The 17,995-nt window shown below is 42.8% G+C and overlaps 3 protein-coding genes across 7 annotated transcripts in view; 2 read left to right on the top strand and 1 right to left on the bottom strand.

Moving 5' to 3' along the window:
• LOC136695270 (protein MTSS 1-like) overlaps window positions 1-4,826 on the top strand; it is a 48,403-nt gene extending 43,577 nt beyond the window's left edge. Inside the window, exon 13 of one of the 2 annotated variants that reach the window (XM_066669248.1) lies at window positions 445-4,826. In XM_066669248.1, the coding sequence (XP_066525345.1) occupies window positions 445-995 (551 nt within the window). In that variant the 3' untranslated portion in view covers window positions 996-4,826. Of the gene's footprint in view, window positions 1-420 lie in introns of both variants that reach the window. The other variant, XM_066669247.1, reaches the window with a different exon arrangement.
• A 625-nt stretch (window positions 4,827-5,451) lies between these two features.
• On the bottom strand, window positions 5,452-9,168 carry ndufb9 (NADH:ubiquinone oxidoreductase subunit B9). The gene is made up of 5 exons (XM_066668761.1): window positions 9,141-9,168; window positions 8,366-8,525; window positions 7,109-7,301; window positions 6,163-6,276; window positions 5,452-5,941 (listed from the first exon to the last, which is right to left on the bottom strand). Exons 1-5 carry the CDS (start codon window positions 9,166-9,168, stop codon window positions 5,810-5,812), a joined length of 627 nt encoding a protein of 208 aa, XP_066524858.1. The 3' UTR covers window positions 5,452-5,809.
• Window positions 9,169-9,322: 154 nt separating this feature from the next.
• On the top strand, window positions 9,323-17,565 carry tatdn1 (TatD DNase domain containing 1). Of its 4 annotated transcripts, none has more exons than XM_066669448.1 (12): window positions 9,323-9,522; window positions 11,801-11,866; window positions 11,955-12,004; window positions 12,086-12,149; window positions 13,655-13,798; window positions 14,232-14,274; window positions 14,921-15,006; window positions 15,264-15,304; window positions 15,401-15,477; window positions 15,969-16,039; window positions 16,201-16,327; window positions 17,312-17,565. In XM_066669448.1, exons 1-12 carry the CDS (start codon window positions 9,444-9,446, stop codon window positions 17,412-17,414), a joined length of 951 nt encoding a protein of 316 aa, XP_066525545.1. In that variant the 5' UTR covers window positions 9,323-9,443; the 3' UTR covers window positions 17,415-17,565. The 4 variants fall into 4 exon arrangements, with proteins under 4 accessions (XP_066525545.1, XP_066525548.1, XP_066525546.1 ...); XM_066669451.1 differs by lacking the exon at window positions 9,323-9,522 and adding an exon at window positions 9,611-9,633; XM_066669449.1 differs by lacking the exon at window positions 9,323-9,522 and adding an exon at window positions 9,869-9,976.
• The last annotated feature ends 430 nt before the right edge of the window (window positions 17,566-17,995 follow it).

Here is a 17,995-nt window from a genome sequence, read left to right as displayed (position 1 = left end):
TTCAGACATGAGAGCTCTGCTGAGATCAGTTACTGATGATTTTGGATGAATAGGTTTGGATCAGAAACAATGTATCGCTCCAGAGAGCATGGTTTCACAGCTCCACAACCCAGCGCTGAAAGGCTTTGGACCCCTCTAGTCCACATAGTCTTGTGTGCAGCTGCTCCAGAGGGTCCCGCTGGGTCTGGCAGTGTTTTTCTATGGATATTACACAAGCTGTGTGTGTTCATTTGAACAATGCGAGCCATGGGTGAGCCTTGAAGTAGCTGAATTTAGTCATTGCAAGTGGTGTCTGAAACTTTTGGGCATTTAAAGAAGATAGGAAGATAGATGTATGGATGGATGAATGGATGAATTCTTTGATGGATGGGTGATGGAATGGATCTCTGTAACAAAGGTATACTCTCTCCCTCTTTACAGTTTTCGATTATGACTATTTGCCAGTGGGTGTGGACCACGATGTAGAGCATCCGGACTGTGACAGGCCCACCTCCAATCAGCGAAACACAGAAATCAGCCAGTCGTATCGTCGCGTCTTACCAGCCAGGCGTCCCGCCTCCACCCCCGGCCTGCCGTCCCCCTGCGGCTCTGTCACTCCCACGCCGGGCATAGCCACCATCCGCCGGGCTCCCTCCTCCAAGCCCAGTCTGTGGAGAGGCTCTAGTGGTCAGGGCCCAATCCCCATCAGAACGCCTGTCATCCCTGTTAAGACCCCCACCGTCCCAGAGCTACCGACCCCTACTACAGACACAGAAAACCCCCAAAGTCCCATATCTACCAGCACAGACAGCAGCAATGCTTCGCCATCAGCCTCCCAGGAAACGCCCACCTCTATCAGCCAATCAGATGCTCTGCCTGAAGAGGAGGAGGAGGAGGAGGACGTGGAAGAAGAGCTGGCTGTCCAGGAAGACAACAACGTGCTGCTGGCCATGCACCACGGCGTCAGGCTAAAGAAGACCACGACCAATGACAGCTCTGCCCCACACTTCGAGTAACGAGGACAGGAGTGTCTCAGAGGTCGCATGTAGGAGAAAAGATCAAGATAAGAACAGTTAACGGGTGTAGGATGAGTGAAGTCGTCTGGAGAGGTGTCATGGTCCATTCAGAAGGTGCTGATACACTTCGATGTCAGGCACTGTAACATACCCAAACCTACACTAACATTAGTTAATAATTATAAAACTTTATACTTTATTTAGCTTTTTTTTCAGTTTATTAGAGGATCAAATAAGATTTAGAGCACTTATTGTGTAATGTATAACTGTAAATCTAAATTCAAACATTCATTTTATGGTAATCATTGCTGTGTGGTATTAAAAATTGACAAACAATGACATAGTTTGAAAACGGCAAGTAAGAATTCATTCAATCACTGCTTTCATTAGTTACATCAAGGAGAAAGTGCACTGATCCAAAAGTAAGTGTGAGTTCTGGTTTTGACGATTTAAAGATGTATGATGTTATGATGATTCTGAACACAGGCGACGTCAGAAGAATGGGCGAATGTTTGAATTTAGAAATTACATCTGTATGTTTTCACAAAAAACTCTTAAACCTAAAAAACACACTAAAACTTCTTTGTACACATTACAGTTAAAAGGATTACATTTCTTCGTGGTCAAAATTAGGGTGACCAGACGTCCTCTTTTACCCGGACATGTCCTCTTTTTTAGACTTAAAAAATGTCCGGGCGGAATTTCACAAACGTCTGGGATTTTGTTTTTCTAGAGCTTACATAGAACTTCGAGAAGCGTTTCGTTCACAAACTAGTCCCGCCCTCCCCTACTCCGATTGGTTCGCTTGAGTGAGAAGGGGGCGTGGTGAAGTAGCCTAAAATATTCTGATTGGACGGTCTGACTGTAGAGCTATCGTTATTGGTCGATAACCTTCTCTGTAAACATTTAATTGGTCAGTCTGCACGTCAGTAGTCCTTGTTTACGTTCGGCAAAGCTCATGTACCCACCCTCATTTTGAGCAGCTATGCCGAAACGTAAATGTAAGTTCTCGGATGGATTAAAAAAGAAATTCTCATGTTTTGTGTAGCAAATAGAGGTGTAAAGGATCTAAAAGCACACATAGGTTCAGCTAAGAATACAACGGCAGCGAGGGGCGAGAGCTCATCACCCCCGGGGACGTGTCCTCTTTTTCACCATCTCAGATCTGGTCACCCTAGTCAAAACCAAATAGCAATTCAGTTACAGATAACATGAGAAAAAGAGCCACGATGATCTAGATCAGTGATCAGTGCCCCTGCTCCTGTAGATATACCTTCAAACAGATGCTAACTGCAACCATACGAGATCTCTAATAATCTACAGGTTATTGCTGTACGAGTTGTGATTTCATTTGGAGAGGAAAACTGCAGGAAGGCCCTCCTGCAGGAGGAGGGTTGGTGATCAGTTTTCTAGGCAAATTATATCCCAATCAAATGTCTGTGGAATCCTTTTCCAGGTTTGTGATCTGTAAGTCATCCTAGACGTTTGCAGTGAACCTCGACTGAGTGAGCTGGTGTAGATGGCCTACAGTGTTACAGAGTGGTAATGTAGCCTAGAAATAGGTCATTATCCTCGTACTTTCTTGTCCTGTTGTACATGGTGCCACTTTCTGAACTAGTTTTAATCTAGTAATCTAAACGGGAGTAATCTAATCTAATATTTGTGGAAGTATGACGAAATTTCACAGCACTGTGTAGAGTTAGCATGGCTCTTACTTTGGAAATGTCCCTGAACTGTTAAAACACAGAGATTATAATGATATGGGTCTAGTATTTATAACTTTATGAGAGCAGTCTCTTTGTTGGACACTTCATGAATTTACAAAGACAGTCTGTACACACCTTTACATAGTTACGTCAGTCTTGGAGGTGAGTGGTGATGACATAATGTCATTTTGTTGTACACGGACATGTTCTTTTGGCTTGACGTGATCCTTGTTTACAGCCGTACGTCTTTTCTCTATGATCAGCCCATCCTCCTATAGGTGCCAAAATGTTTCTTTACTCGTTTAATCTACTTGAAATCAGGAATTGCAGATGTGCAATCATGGCTGGCCCAGGACACAATCAGAGAGAGTGAAGGAAATGCGCGTCCTGTACTGGGCTTCGCACTGACATAATGAATGATGGTGTTGGAAGGCTCTTGTTGTCGCAGCGTTTCCTTGCTTTAAGTCGTCTGTTGTGACAATGTGAAGAGTTTCTCTTGAACAATAAAGGACCGGTGTCTGTAGCTGAGCTCACTGCATCACAAAGACTGTAGTAACACAAGTCAGTCTTAAGAACAAAAATGAATATTGGGGGGCAATTAGAGAGTGTGAGCACTGTCCCAGACTAGGCTTCTTTACATTTTCTACTTCCACTTTACAGCCAACGTGTGGACACCTGCTCATCCAACATTCCTGCTGTCATCAAGTGTAAAACAGCAGAGGTTTTTCCATATGCTGCAGTCCCTTTGGGCTGCATAGGTTTGCTGTAGATAGCGTCTCAAGATTAAGCCCTTGCCTTGGGTCACTGTCTGTGAGGAGTGCGGTGTGTTCCCCATGTGTCTGCGTGGGTTTCCTCCGGGTGACTGTCTGTGAAGAGTGTGGTGTGTTCTCCCTGTGTCTGCGTGGGTTTCCTCCAGGTGACTGTCTGTGAGGAGTGTGGTGTGTTCTCCCTGTGTCTGCGTGGGTTTCCTCCGGGTGACTGTCTGTGAGGAGTGTGGTGTGTTCTCCCTGTGTCTGCGTGGGTTTCCTCCAGGTGACTGTCTGTGAGGAGTGTGGTGTGTTCTCCCTGTGTCTGCATGGGTTTCCTCCAGGTGACTGTCTGTGAGGAGTGTGGTGTGTTCTCCCTGTGTCTGTGTGGGTTTCCTCTGGGGGCTCTGGTTTCCTTCCACAGTGACAACACACATGCTGATAGGTGGATGGTTCACAGGTGTGTGTGTGTGTGTGAGAAAGAGAGTGTAAGTGACTGGCTGAGTGTGTTCCACTGTGATGGCTTATTCCCCTGTTCAGAGTGTGATCACAAACACCACTTTCACTCATCCCAGGGGAATCCAATCGTGTTCCATCTTTCCAGAGAGCACAGCTTCCCGGGACCAGTGCTGGAGGACATTGTATGTGGACAAACAATAAACAGAAATGGACTCTGGCGTCAGGTTGTAAAGTAATGGTACAAACCAGTTTTTTCCCCTTAAACACACCGTTAGATGCAGAGCTTCTGAACGTAAACAAATGAGACAACAGCAGTTCCCCACAGTTGTAGACGTTCCCTTTAATACAGAAAAGGGGACACACTCCAAGTTGATAGCTTCTATCAAATGTTGTATGAGCAGGAGACCATCAGATTTCAATTTTAGTGGAATGTGTATATTTTCATTAACATGAGGAAAGGATAATTCAGAAGTGCTAATAACTGTTTACCCCACTTCCTCTAAGTCTGACCTTTTCCTCTCCTTTAATAGCAGTTGTTTAATACATGCTCAGTGTGCTCTGTACTCTGTGGTAACTTTAGACCTTTGTGAAGCTCAGGCAGAACAGGTCGGTTCTGTGGAATGTTTCTCTAAGCTGATGCTATTTGCATATGACGCTGATGGTGTGTATATAGTTGACCATGTGTCTATATGAGCTGTGATATTCTCCCCAAGTGATGAAACCCCTCCTGTACAGAAGAAACTCGGCCTCTCTGAAATATCGTCAGATCGTATGAATGTAAACACAAGTGCAGGTGTTTGGAGAGGATGAGAAGCTGTTTTTTAAGCTGAACTCTGGGTGAAGACTGCAACTTTCTTGAATGCTTTCCTTCTGAAGAGTCTCTCTTTATCTCCTATGTCAAACCACTCTTTTAGCTAATAAAAATCATATTAAACGAAATGCCATTGTCTTTTTTACTGGTTAATCTTTCAGCTCCTCTTCACTAACACTACAGAAATTAAATGTCTGCCTAGCTGCCATTGATGGTCCCTTGGCAAACATAAGATAAATGTCCCCAGTACATTTTGTTAATACACTGTGGGCTATAATTAAAATAACAACTCTTGGGATTTTAAAACTGCATCCATCCATCCTTTATCTGTAACTACTTATCCAGTTCAGGGTACCTGGTATCACTGGGCGCAAGGCAGGAACACACCCTGGAGGGTGCACCAGTCCTTGGAAGAACACACACACACAGACACTTTAAAATCACCAAGCCACCTACCAACGTGTGTTTTTGGACTGTGGGAGGAAACCGAAGCACCTGGGGGAAACCCACGCAGACACAGGGAGAACACACCACACTCCTCACAGACAGTCACCCGGAGGAAACCCACACAGACATAGGGAGAACACACCACACTCCTCACAGACAGTCAGCTCAAGTCATCCAGCTAACAGAGAAATCCTGTGGTCGTGTGTTAAGAGGGTGAACACTGCAATCACCAGCACTAAGAAAGAGAACCACTTCATTGAAATCCACACTGAAAAAATTATTTAATCTGTGCCCATTTCTATTTATATACCTCACAAAATACAACTAAACAAATGCTTTACGTGAAACATTTATTAGTCATTTATTCTCTGTACAGTCTACACTTCAGCCACACACCTCAGTTAAACATGGACTGTTTCACTGTGCCATTCTCACATTAATAGGTCTGTTTCTTACTGCTGATCTATTCCCATTATACAGTAACTTTTGTTGTACACTCATGTTATCCGTTTATGGCCAATGGCACAAAGTGCATTCACAGGACACAGCTTTGGAAGATTTGAAACAGCCCAAGTTAAGATTGAGGAGTATGGGATGGACAGGAAAGCTCGCAATGCACACCATGCCATGTCATGTGAAGGCCTTTTACATGGGCCTCTCTCTGGGGCGGGTCACATACTGCCACCACAGTGGGGGGAGATCGCCCTCTTTCCGGGCCGGGGGAAGTGCCTCTGATTTGATTCCATCGGCTGGACTTTCCTCCTGCAGCTGCTGGACCTGCAGCACCGAACAAAACAGAACGTGTCGGAACAGGTACATTCAACTGCGCACCATTTAATTCTGCACTGTACATTAACAGATTTAACGGAAGCCAACACCGTCAGAGGGGTCAAACATCAGAAACATATATATATATAAAAAAAAAGAAAAATGTGTTGTCTGTGCTGCTGCGTGTTGAAATAATCCGAATTTAAGAATCAGATGCATCAAATACGCACCTCCCTCTCCCAGCTCTGGGCTCTCAGCTTCTTCCACTGCTCCCTCTTTGAGAAGTAATCAGGGTACATGGCCTTCTCAGAGGGGTGCCAGTGATCCAGACACCATTCAGGAACCTGCCAAAGCCACACAACAAAGGTAAAGACACTGTAAACCAAACAGACTAAATAATAAACTACAAAGCAGTGAGGAATCCAGTCAATAGAGCATTAGTAAAAGTCAGGTACTGGTGTTGGGGGATTGAAACACTACCCCCAACTCAGCCCAAAGGTAAAGGTGCATTGCTCCAGAGAACTCAAGGTTCACAGCTCTACAAACAAGGTTAGAGGGGCTTTTATTGGTTTCTATGTAAATTAGATTATACAAGTTTTGCCAGCAATAAAGAACACCTGTATACAGTGGCCCACTGAGTCACATCACAACAACATTTATGAAGCACACATAAGCTGATGACACAACGGTATTAAGGCAGAATGCAACACAAATACAAATGCGAGAACAAGACATCATTGAGTGAATAATTGCATTTTAAGAAATGCTACATCGGAGGGGTGTTCACATGTAAAAATGCTTGTATTATAATTTTAGCTGTTAATATAGTAACAAAGCCATGAGCATGAGAAAGACCACGGGAGAGTCTGTGGAGGGATTGGAGAGTTTCATTGGAAGCGGTTAATTATTGCAACAGCTAAAATTATACAGTGCCTCTAGTGGCAGGGATCATTTCCAGTGTGAGCACCACTCCATTGAAGTGTTTTAATAATGCTGTTGTGTTCTTGCATTTATTTATTTTTTATTCTTTCCCCATATGTCTCATATCATGTCTTGTACCTGGACCTAAGGCTTTCCAGGAAAACCAGTGACAGCATCAGTACTTCTTGACTGCAAAGAAGTCACTGTCAGCTTGTATTGTTTACAGAACTCAGAGAAGCAGACTGCTGTCTCTACCTTGTAGCATTCATATCTCTCATAGGAGGTCCCTCCGGGTGAGTCGGGGAACAGGTAGGGCTGGGGATGCTGGTTAGCCCAGAACTCCTCTTCTCCAGCTTTCAGAAGCTTGGTGGCCTTCACCATGTCTTTCTCATCCTTATGATCATCAAACCGGGCCCTCAGTAAGCAGGCGTAGAAACGATACTTATCCCTGAAACAATAGAAACATCAGATCTGTTTATAATCACAATAAACGTAGAACCCTAAACCTCCAGCATCCCTGCTGTGTCTGATCCACTCTTTCCAGCGCAACACACACCAACATACAACCACCACGTCTGTGTCACTGAGGGGCTTAGGATGATCCACCCAAATCATACCTGCCCTGTGGGGGTCATGACCCTTGAGAAACAGGGTGTAAAAATATAATTAAATTAAAAATAAATAAATAAATGAAATAAAATAAAGTATGCAGTACAACAGAGTGGACTACAGTCTGTAATTGTAGAACTACAAAGTGCTCCTGTGAGTGGAGTGGAGCTGATAGAATGGACAATGAACGTAGAAACAAGGAAGAGCTAATAGATTTAAATAAATCATATAAAATGGCAAATGTCACTGCCGCTATTACAAGTCCTGCTTGACTTAGATGTTCAAGCTAACCAGCCAAAGAAATCGAACTTCTCCTTTCCACCTTAAATCCTTCATTCACGACTGCCTTGTTTAAGGTGGAACATATTTTGAAAATGAACTTTAGCATACAACAATGTTCCGCGGGCCGTAGCTGGTAGTCTCTATGTTGTTATATTATCTATTACTTTTAGCTTGTTGAGCTAATGTGGTTTAAAGGTTGTTAAATGTAAACACAATTTATGTTGGGACCCAGCTTCGGTGAACGACCCTCACTAACCACCTAAACGATTCCTAATTTTCCGTTCCACCTTAAATAGGACATGTTACCGTTACGGATTTAAGGTGGCACGGACAATTCGAGCCTTTTTCAACCAAAATAGCAGTGTCTAAACCCAGTATTTCGATAACACTTTTGTGGCCTGTGGCTATTACGTGTTCTGACTCTGAGTGCCTCAATCTGGAGGTTGTATAATGAAGGTTGGTGTTTAAACTGCGTTTTGTTCCGTTAGGGTTTTAGCTCCGAGTTAACAGGGAATGACCTGAATGTCCGGACTGTCCACTAACGTCAACTTTAAAGTCTTTCTACGCGCCTGGAAACCCATTCAGTGAGGTCTATACCAAACACTGCCGCAGTGAAGTTACCTGAAGATGCACCAGGACTCCAGGTGTCTCAGGGATTTCTTATAAAGCCGTAAGACTTTCTGTTGGTGAGTTAAAAACGCAGCCATTATCTCCACCGCTCCGGGGGGAGACAGCCGTGTACTGTAGCGGGTGGCCGTAATGACTGTAGTAAACGCACAAGCTCAAAATGTCCTAGGCTTTTATGAAGCTCGCTGTTAGGCGTTATTACGGTTATGGAACACGTTGCTCGTTCTAAATTGCTTCCTTATCCCTACATAGTGAAGTAGATGGATGATAAACGTTTACATCCACATAGTGTATTATATATTTTTAAAAAGAAATCAATAAGGTGCAGCACTTGCTGTCTATGATTTGTTGTGCTTTTTTGCTGAGTGCAGAACCCGTAGGTTCAAGACCTAGGGATTATAAACCCATTTGGGACGCCGCCGCTCCAACAAGAGATCATCTAGTTACAAGAGCGGCCACTCCAACAAAACAGTGTTAGGTTCCGATATCTCGTAGCTGTTGTCAAAAATTTAATCTGTAAAAATCCTTTATATACACAAAAATGGACAAAACCTTTATTTATTTAATTATTTTTAAATACAGTATTCGGCTGAAAATAAAATTACATCAGTTACACACTCAAGACCAAAATGAATCGCTAGTCAGCACTGTTTAAACTGTAGATATAGTGCAATGTACAAGTTATCTTTAATTAATTGTTGTAATCCATATTTCCACAATCCTAAAATAAATTTCGTTCATGAACCGAAGTAAATATGTTAAAATCCACTGAGCTCTCGCTCTCTCTTTGGCGCCATCTAGCGTTTAATGGTTTTATTTTACACCGAGTAGAATATCTCCCTGGAAACCCTCTCTCTGTTATGGCATTACCGTATTAACGATAGAAAACGCGTGCAGTCAAAAAGCGGAACATTAAAGTCGTATATCACAGCATCAAAATCTCTTTTAGGACTTAAAATATTGCAATAATGTTATCTCTCACCGAGTACTTTTCATATGTGTTTTGTAGTGGGCACTGAAAGCCTTCTTGATTTTGGTATGGTCGTTAATTGCAGTTATTACGGTTCTGGATATGGTGAAACTTGCCTGTGTGTTTAGTCGCTGTGCTGCTGCTGTTGCTAGACTGACCATGGCCAACTTCAAATTCATAGGTAGGAGTCAGAAAAGCACCGCTGGCTTTATATCTAGAGCTATTAAAAACAAGACTGTGGTGGCATTCAGAGAATACAAGCTGTGTTCATTCATAAAATTGAAGGAAACAGGTGACGCATGCTTACAAACCCTGACAGCATGGGCTATTTTCACAGTGCCCACCTTTAAAGGGACATTCCTATTATGTTATTTAACATTCTGTGTAATCACTGAATCTAATCACTGCTGAATTCAGCTCATTTTTGCTGGGTGTACTGTGAAAACAGACATTCCTCTGCGCATTCATTTTGTGTAATGAAATGAAATTGGACCTCCAATAACAAGCGTGTACGCCCCCCAGCATTAGGCTGTAGCAGTGGAACAGCCTTCTGTGAAGTGGTGGACGTCCAGCCAATACCTTTGGGTTGAATTGGATTGAGACATAATTAATCATCAGGATGGGGGCGGCAGCAGGTAGTGTCACAGTCACACAGGGTTCGATTCCCGCTCCGGGTGACTGTCTGTGAGGAATTGGTGTGTTCTCCCTGTGTCTGCGTGGGTTTCCTCCGGGTGACTGTCTGTGAGGAATTGGTGTGTTCTCCCTGTGTCTGTGTGGGTTTCCTCCGGGTGACTGTCTGTGAGGAGTGTGGTGTGTTCTCTCTGTGTCTGTGTGGGTTTTCTTCCGGGTGCTCCGGTTTCCTCCCACAGTCCAAAAACACACGTTAGTAGGTGGATTGGTGACTCCAAAGTGTCCGTAGGTGTGAGTGTCTATGTTGCCCTGTGAAAGACTGGCGCCCCCTCCAGGGTGTAGTCCAGGCTCTGGACCCACCATGACTGAATTGGATATGCACTTACAGATAATGGATGAATGAATCATCAGGATGGTGGATTCCCTAGTCTTTAAGGCAACACTGGGTAGTATTTATTTCCTTAAAATTAATAATAATTTGGGCGGCATGGTGGTGCAGCGGGTAGTGTCTCAGTCACACAGCTCCAGGGACCTGGAGGTTGTGGGTTTGAGTCCCACTCCGGGTGACTTGTCTGTGAGGAGTGTGGTGTATTCTCCCTGTGTCTGCGTGGGTTTCCTCCGGGTGACTGTCTGTGAGGAGTGTGGTGTGTTCTCCCTGTGTCTGCGTGGGTTTCCTCTGGGTGACTGTCTGTGAGGAGTGTGGTGTGTTCTCCCTGTGTCTGTGTGGGTTTCCTCCGGGTGACTGTCTGTGAGGAGTGTGGTGTGTTCTCCCTGTGTCTGCGTGGGTTTCCTCTGGGTGACTGTCTGTGAGGAGTGTGGTGTGTTCTCCCTGTGTCTGTGTGGGTTTCCTCCGGGTGACTGTCTGTGAGGAGTGTGGTGTGTTCTCCCTGTGTCTGTGTGGGTTTCCTCCGGGTGACTGTCTGTGAGGAGTGTGGTGTGTTCTCCCTGTGTCTGCGTGGGTTTCCTCTGGGTGACTGTCTGTGAGGAGTGTGGTGTGTTCTCCCTCTGTCTGTGTGGGTTTCCTCCGGGTGACTGTCTGTGAGGAGTGTGGTGTGTTCTCCCTGTGTCTGCGTGGGTTTCCTCCGGGTGACTGTCTGTGAGGAGTGTGGTGTGTTCTCCCTGTGTCTGCGTGGGTTTCCTCCAGGTGACTGTCTGTGAGGAGTGTGGTGTGTTCTCTCTGTGTCTGCGTGGGTTTCCTCTGGGTGACTGTCTGTGAGGAGTGTGGTGTGGGGTTACAGATAATGAATGAATGAATAATAATAATTTGTTCATCTAATATAGAGCATTTCACAAAGCAAAAGACGTTTGACTTCACAGCAGAGGGAAAGAAAAAAAGATAAAACAAATTATGAATGTTATGAAGTTATGAAGAACAGGAGGAAGAGAGTTCCAAAGTTTGGAGGTAGCCATGCTGAAAGATCAACCACCTGTTGTGAAGGCACAGTAAGAAGTCCAGAGTTAGAAACACCTGGAGGTGTTTAGATGAAACTGAGAGCTTCCAGACTTTGAAAATCATGAAAAGAAAATGAGGATATAACTTTATTTCTGTTCAGTAGGGGCTTAATACTGACTCATATGTGCTTAAATGGGTTTATTGGTACATGGGTTTATAGTGAGAAACACAGACCTCTAAGTGGTAGACTGGGGTTCAGTGTCCTCCTCGGTTAATCACATGGCACTGTACCAGGAAGAGTCTTCAGGCAGGACTCACATTAAAAGCACACTCACCTACATCTGTAACATGATCAAAATCAAGCTCCGTCGCTCTGAAAAAGAGTCTCTGCCAACTGCCATAAATGGTCACTGGTTTTCCCTCTTCTTGTCTGCAGATATAGGCATTAACCTCACGGACCCCATGTTTAGAGGAGTGTACAGAGGAAACCAAAAGCACGAGGGTAAGCTATAAAGAGTACGTTTTGATTATCATCGTTGTTCAACACCACACACATCATCCTAAAGTGTGTCTCTTATTTATTTCCACAGATGATTTCCATCAGATCATTGACAGAGCTCTGAAAGTTGGGCTTGAAAAGGTACTGCTGTCTTTAAGGTTTGGGGTTTGGGGTTTTTAGGTTTAAATAATGCAGTTTTAAATGTCCTTTGATTTCTTTTAGTTCATGATCACTGGGGGAAATGTGGAGGACAGCACACAGGCTCTGGAGCTAGCACGAACCCGAGGTGGGTAACAAACAGCACACACTGTGCACTTCTTAGATGAAGCAATGAATTTCTCTGCTCATGTGTAACACATTTAGTCATTTACATGGACCTCTTTATAAACCTATTTTTAATTTGTGCTTAGAACACAGTCTGTAGCTCAAACCCTCTCTGGTTTCAGACAGGTGTTTTAAATGATGCTAATAGACGGGTTGCACATTTACAAACATCACAGGTGCAAAAGAGCATCGGTAACAACAGGCCGCGAGATTTCACACTGTTAGTAAATTATTACTGACTCAAATATAAAATACAGTTTCAGAGTTAGACCTGCTTATTTGTTCACTACGTATTAATATAGCGTTGTGTACAACACTAGCTAGCAGTAGTTCACTATAAGTAATGTTCTCATCATCGGGTCTCTATGAACGTCCACTAAGTTCCTGTTCACTAAACGTTTATCACAAAACCTGTTGGATCTTGCTGATGTGATCGTTAAATATTGCTCAGTTTAACTGCTTTTGTTGAGTCTATCCCCTCCTTAGTCGAAGTAACAATGTTTAACATTTTTAAAAATGCACAGACGTTTGCTGCCTTTGGGACTGGGATGCCCAGGGGTACGCCTCTTCTCAGTCGTAGAGGTCTAACGATGCCCCTGTTTGGGGACCACAGTGAACCCAATCTGCTCTATTCTTGCCCTGGGTCTGTAATATTCTGGGTGCAGTACTGCAAACCCCTTGTCACTGCGTGGAGAGAGCTAGCCTTCTGTTGCTGTCGGCCCCTGGTTGCACACCACTCTGTGATAATATTGCACAAAAGTCTGGGCGACTTTTTGACAGTGCGCGGCTTTCCGTTCTTTTCCAAACCTGTTATTTCCCAAAATACACAATACAGAGTATTATACGCATGTCTAGTCGAGAGTCGAGTCTGGTTACGCTTCATTGGATGTTCAAAGGTTTGTGGTGAATTCAGCTTCACGGTGCAGTCATTATTCAGTCCTAGAGTTTGTGTCGTCTGGGGGCAGCCGTGGCCTGATGGCTTAGGATTGACAGGTCGTTGTTTTGATTCCCAAGACTGGCAGGAAATCTGGGGCGGTGGGAACAGCACTGTCCTCCATTTCATTTCATCTCCATAGAAAGGTATGACATGAATTTGGTACGTTGTGGAGTTTCACCATGCTACGAGGGTATTACCCACCAGTGGGCCACTTCACGTTCTCTGAAGTGATGGTGCTCCATTCAGGCCCTTTGGGATGGGTTGGGGTTGAGTCTCAAAACTAATCTTCTTGCATCAACACCGGACCACAGTTACTGTAGCCAAGGGAAGCAAGCAGCATTCAGCCACAGGAGGTAACACAACATCAAGGATAACTAGGTGAACTAAATCAATCCTGTGAAAACAAGGCTTAGGTTCCTGAATAAAATGATGCGGGTCAAAGGAGAAGAGGTTAATTATGAGCCGACTGACAGGATACAATCAATATCCATTTCCCAGGAATTAATTCCACTTTTTGTCTGTTTCTCTAGAGGAGTTCTTCAGCACAGTGGGCTGCCACCCGACTCGCTGTTCCGAGTTTGAAGAGAAAGGAGAGGAGCAGTACTTTGCTTCACTCAGAGAACTGGCTATCAATAACCGAGGGAAAGTAGTGGCCATTGGAGAGTGTGGTCTGGGTAAGCCACGTAACACCTTACAAAGCACTGTTCACTCTGATATCACCATACAATACCTACACTGTACGTCCCAATATGGGGGTGATCTGTTACTTTAATGTGCACCCATTATGGAAACCGAACAATGGCTAATAGTGTGGAACATTTCTAACAGCTGCCCTTTAACTTAAAGTCACCTGTGTTCCAGCATTGCACTGTAGAGCATGTAAGCAATCAGATCTTTCAGCATCTGGTCTAAAGCCTTTCCCAGAAAAACAGAGGATGTTCTGGGTGTAAAATGGAGGGAGGGGTACAGAAATGCAGAAGAAAAACTTGTAAATGAATAATGAATGTGTATTATTGAGTAATGTAAAGTGTAAAGTGTTCAGCTGAGGATTGCACTAATGAGACGAGGTGTTTACTCTGTGGCTCTTCTTTATTTTTTGCATCTCAGATTTTGACCGACTGGAGTTCTGTCCAAAAGAGACGCAGCTGAAGTAAGTAGCTCCTCTTATGTCTCCTAGAGTAGAGGCTGAAATGAGAAAACAGATCAGTTAGAATTACTCCTAATGCAATAAAAAATTGCTTTAGTACAGTGTTTTGTACAGTTTCACACACTCACCCAGTTACTCGCACACACACACACCTGTGGATGGTTTTGCACACTCACCCAGTCACTTACTTTTGTGACATCGTCAGTTGTAAAAAGCCATGTAAATAAATGTTTCATTGATTGATTGACTTACAGCTTCGGTGTCCTCTCGCGGTCCAAAAACACACGTTGGTAGGTGGATTGGCGACTCAAAAGTGTCCGTAGATGTGTGTGTGTGTGTGTGTGTGTGTGTGTGTTGTCCTGTGAAGGACTGGCGCCCCCTCCTGGGTGTATTCCCGCCTTGCGCCCAATGATTCCAGGTAGGCTCTGGACCCCCCGCGACCCTGAACTGGATAAGGGTTACAGATAATGAATGAATGAATGAATGTTTAACCTACAAACACACACACACCTGTGGACAATTTCACACATTCACCCAGTCACTCATACCCTTAACACACTCATTTAGAAAATAAAAATTAGGCAATAAAATCCCTTGATTTTTAAGATTGTGGGAAGTTCAGTTCTTCAACGTCTTCGTCTGTGAACAGATATTTTGAGAAGCAGTTTGATTTGGCAGAAGAGACCAAGCTGCCCATGTTCCTCCACTGCAGAAACTCACACACAGAATTTCTAGGTAGGTTCAGCCCTTTACTGAATAAGCAGCTTTCTGTGTGTCACTTTTGTTTTGTTGTGCAAGATAAAACTTTGATATCAACTTCCTAATCTAAGGTTAAACAGCGAATTTTCTCTGTACCTCTGTCTGTCTGTCTGTCTGTCTGTCTGTCTGTCTCACTCTCTTTCTTTGACTCTGTCCCTCTCTCACCCTCTGTCTCTTTTCCTGTGTTTTCCTTTCTCTCTCTCGAACTCCCTTTTCCTCTCTCATGTCCACAGACATTATGAAAAGGAACCGAGACAGATGTGTAGGAGGCGTGGTAAGTGAAGAATATCTTTTGTCTTTCTTAGTAAGGCACTCTTGTGTGCTGATGTTATTTTTCTACCACTCTAACTAAAGTACTCTCGTTTTGTAGGTTCACTCATTTGATGGGACCAAAGAAGATGCTGCTGCACTTATAGACCTGGATCTTTATATTGGCATCAACGGCTGGTGAGCAGATGAGCATAGAGTCTAAGATTGTGATAGGAACCAATAGGAAATCTGATTGGGCCTCCTGGCCAGCAGAGGTATCTGTTTACCCTGGTATCTACTGACGGACAGACCACCAAACAGCAACAAGGACAGAGGGAGAGAGGGTTGGGATAGAGAAAGAAAGAGAGGCTGGTATGGGGCTCTCACACAGATACACAGCGCTCAGGACCGTGATCTGTTGGAGAAAATGAACCCAGATATTCACGTGGATGGAGGTTATTCATATGACGCCTTTACAGACAGCTTAATGTTTTGATCCATGGATTCAGGGATATCTTGTCCTACTGTACGTGCTGTTAAACTGTATGTACTAAATATATTGTTGCACTGGAACATCTGCATTACAATTTGGGATCAATATAGTTTATCTTCCCTGAGTGGGAAAGACGATGTCCTCTCCTATGTAGGGATGATTCTCACTAATATCCCTTTCTTCCTTCTAATTCCAGCTCCTTGAAGACTGAGGCAAACCTTGAGGCCATGAAATCTATTCCCACAGAGAGACTCATGATTGAGACAGGTCTGATCAAACTTGTTAGACTTCTGCTAATTTGATGTAGTTTGTGTTCTATTCAGAACAGCAATAGGTCTGACTCAAGATGAGTAAAGCTTTTATACCTGAATCTTTCAGTGTGACTCAAACCCTCGTCTCATTCTCATCCCACTTTTCATCTCTCTCAGACGCTCCATGGTGCGGTATCAAAAACACTCATGCGGGATCAAAGTTCATAAAAACTACATTTCCCACCAAGAAGAAGTGGGAGTCAGGCCACTGTTTGAAGGACAGGAACGAACCTTGTCATATCATGTAGGTCACAGAACAGAATTGCATCATCATGACAAATAAATGCATGGCATGTTGAGACACCAAATCCATAAATGTTATCCAGATATATTTTAGTTGGACAGTTTTCCTGAAAAAGGTTAACTATAAACGTTTTCTTTTTTCATTTTAGCTATACTCTCTAAAGTTACAGTGAATTACATTTACAATGCACTGTTTCAACCATTTTTGATAGAACACACACAAATGAACATTAACATAAAATATGTAAGTATGTCTAAATAATAGAATATCTCCTCCAGTATTGATGTGGTATGGACAGACAGTTTAGCATCTGCATTTTCTGCAGAAAGGCTTTGTTCTTTTCATTGAACTCTCATTGCCGTAAACTGTGACTTCTAAGGTATAATCCTGATTCTAAATCTCAAACCTATTTTTAGTGGAGAGTTCAGTTAACGCTGTAATTATGGCCATGGAATTGAAAATTTTTTTGTGACCAGAAAACCTGGTCTAAAAACGTTTGAAAGTGTGTTTGTACAGTGCACAGCTAGCATTATTGGAATGAGTCCCAGTTGCTATGTTTAAGAACTGTTTTCATATCTAGCTTTCAGTGTCAAAGGAGCAATCAGTCATTTTACCACCAAAATGCAGCACACAATATATTTAAATTCATAAAGTTTGACTCACATGAAGAATCAAATTGCTTTGTAGTCTCTGAATGAACCAGTTTACACATCAGGTTGCTGTTAGGGGTCCAGTCATGTTCATGTTTATTATAGAATCTCAGATGCATCCAAGCCACTAGTTGTCATTGTATTGGCTGACAACTTTTTTTTTTGCTTCACTCTAAATTATGCAGAATTGTGGATCTCCAGCACTGGATTTAAAAACTCTTGGGTTCTGTGACATGATTAGGAATAGAAATAAAATTTCTATGAATGCAGATATGAGTATTATTAATTACATATTTTATGCGTTTATTTTTTTATTTCATTGTATTGTTTATAGGCAAGTGCTGGAAGTGATGGCCGCGGTGAGGAATGAAGACCCAGCGGAAATGGCCAACACCATTTACAACAACACAGTAAAAGTGTTTTTCACTGGAAGCTGATTAACTAAATTCATCATGATAATAAGGAGGCCTTGTGATGATATTCATTAAGTCGATACATTTTATTGGTGATACCCAAATCTCTCTCTCATTATGTAAATATTCACAGTGCAAACCATGTGCTGAACAAATGAGGCTTAATTTATTTTAATAAAACACATTACTTAAAATGTCACACGTTATCCTGTGTATTTTAATGTCTCCAACTGTTACTCCCAAACAACTTACTGTAGTTAATGGGTAGCAAATGGTTGCACAAAATGTCTTGGTTGTGTAATTGTTTAATTCCAGTTGATTTACTGATTAATTTTAAATTTTTCGACTTGGCCTTTTATTATTATTATTATTAGTATTAGTAGTAGTAGTAGTGATATTAGTATTAATAAGGTGAGAATCAGGATGGAAATGAAATATATAGTTTAAAAAAACACTCCTACAAGTACTACTCAAACAAATAAGTACTTTAAGAAATCAAAGTGTCAATGCAAGACATAATAATAATAATAGATTAAAATGTACCTCAGAATGGATTTATATTGCACCATCTTAAGATTTAAATAATTTAGACAAGTCAAAATATA

The sequence above is a fragment of the Hoplias malabaricus genome, chromosome 4 (genome assembly GCF_029633855.1).
Source record: "Hoplias malabaricus isolate fHopMal1 chromosome 4, fHopMal1.hap1, whole genome shotgun sequence".
Lineage (NCBI taxonomy): Eukaryota > Metazoa > Chordata > Actinopteri > Characiformes > Erythrinidae > Hoplias > Hoplias malabaricus.
The sequence above is the reverse complement of the archived record's forward strand: the minus strand, read 5'-3'. Positions and strand labels throughout refer to the sequence as shown.

Excerpts from the sequence above, each read along its gene's own strand:
- ndufb9 (XM_066668761.1), bottom strand. The coding sequence starts at position 9,168 with ATGGCGCCAAAGAGAGAGCGAGAGCTCA. Across the intron at positions 8,526-9,140 it reads AAAGAGAGAGCGAGAGCTCA|CTTGTGCGTTTACTACAGTC; the intron begins GTGGATTTTAAC and ends GGACATTTTGAG. Across the intron at positions 6,277-7,108 it reads AGAGATATGAATGCTACAAG|GTTCCTGAATGGTGTCTGGA; the intron begins GTAGAGACAGCA and ends TGGCTTTGGCAG.
- tatdn1 (XM_066669448.1), top strand. The coding sequence starts at position 9,444 with ATGGTGAAACTTGCCTGTGTGTTTAGTCGCTGTGCTGCTGCTGTTGCT. Across the intron at positions 13,799-14,231 it reads CATTGGAGAGTGTGGTCTGG|ATTTTGACCGACTGGAGTTC; the intron begins GTAAGCCACGTA and ends TTTGCATCTCAG. Across the intron at positions 16,328-17,311 it reads AACGAACCTTGTCATATCAT|GCAAGTGCTGGAAGTGATGG; the intron begins GTAGGTCACAGA and ends TATTGTTTATAG.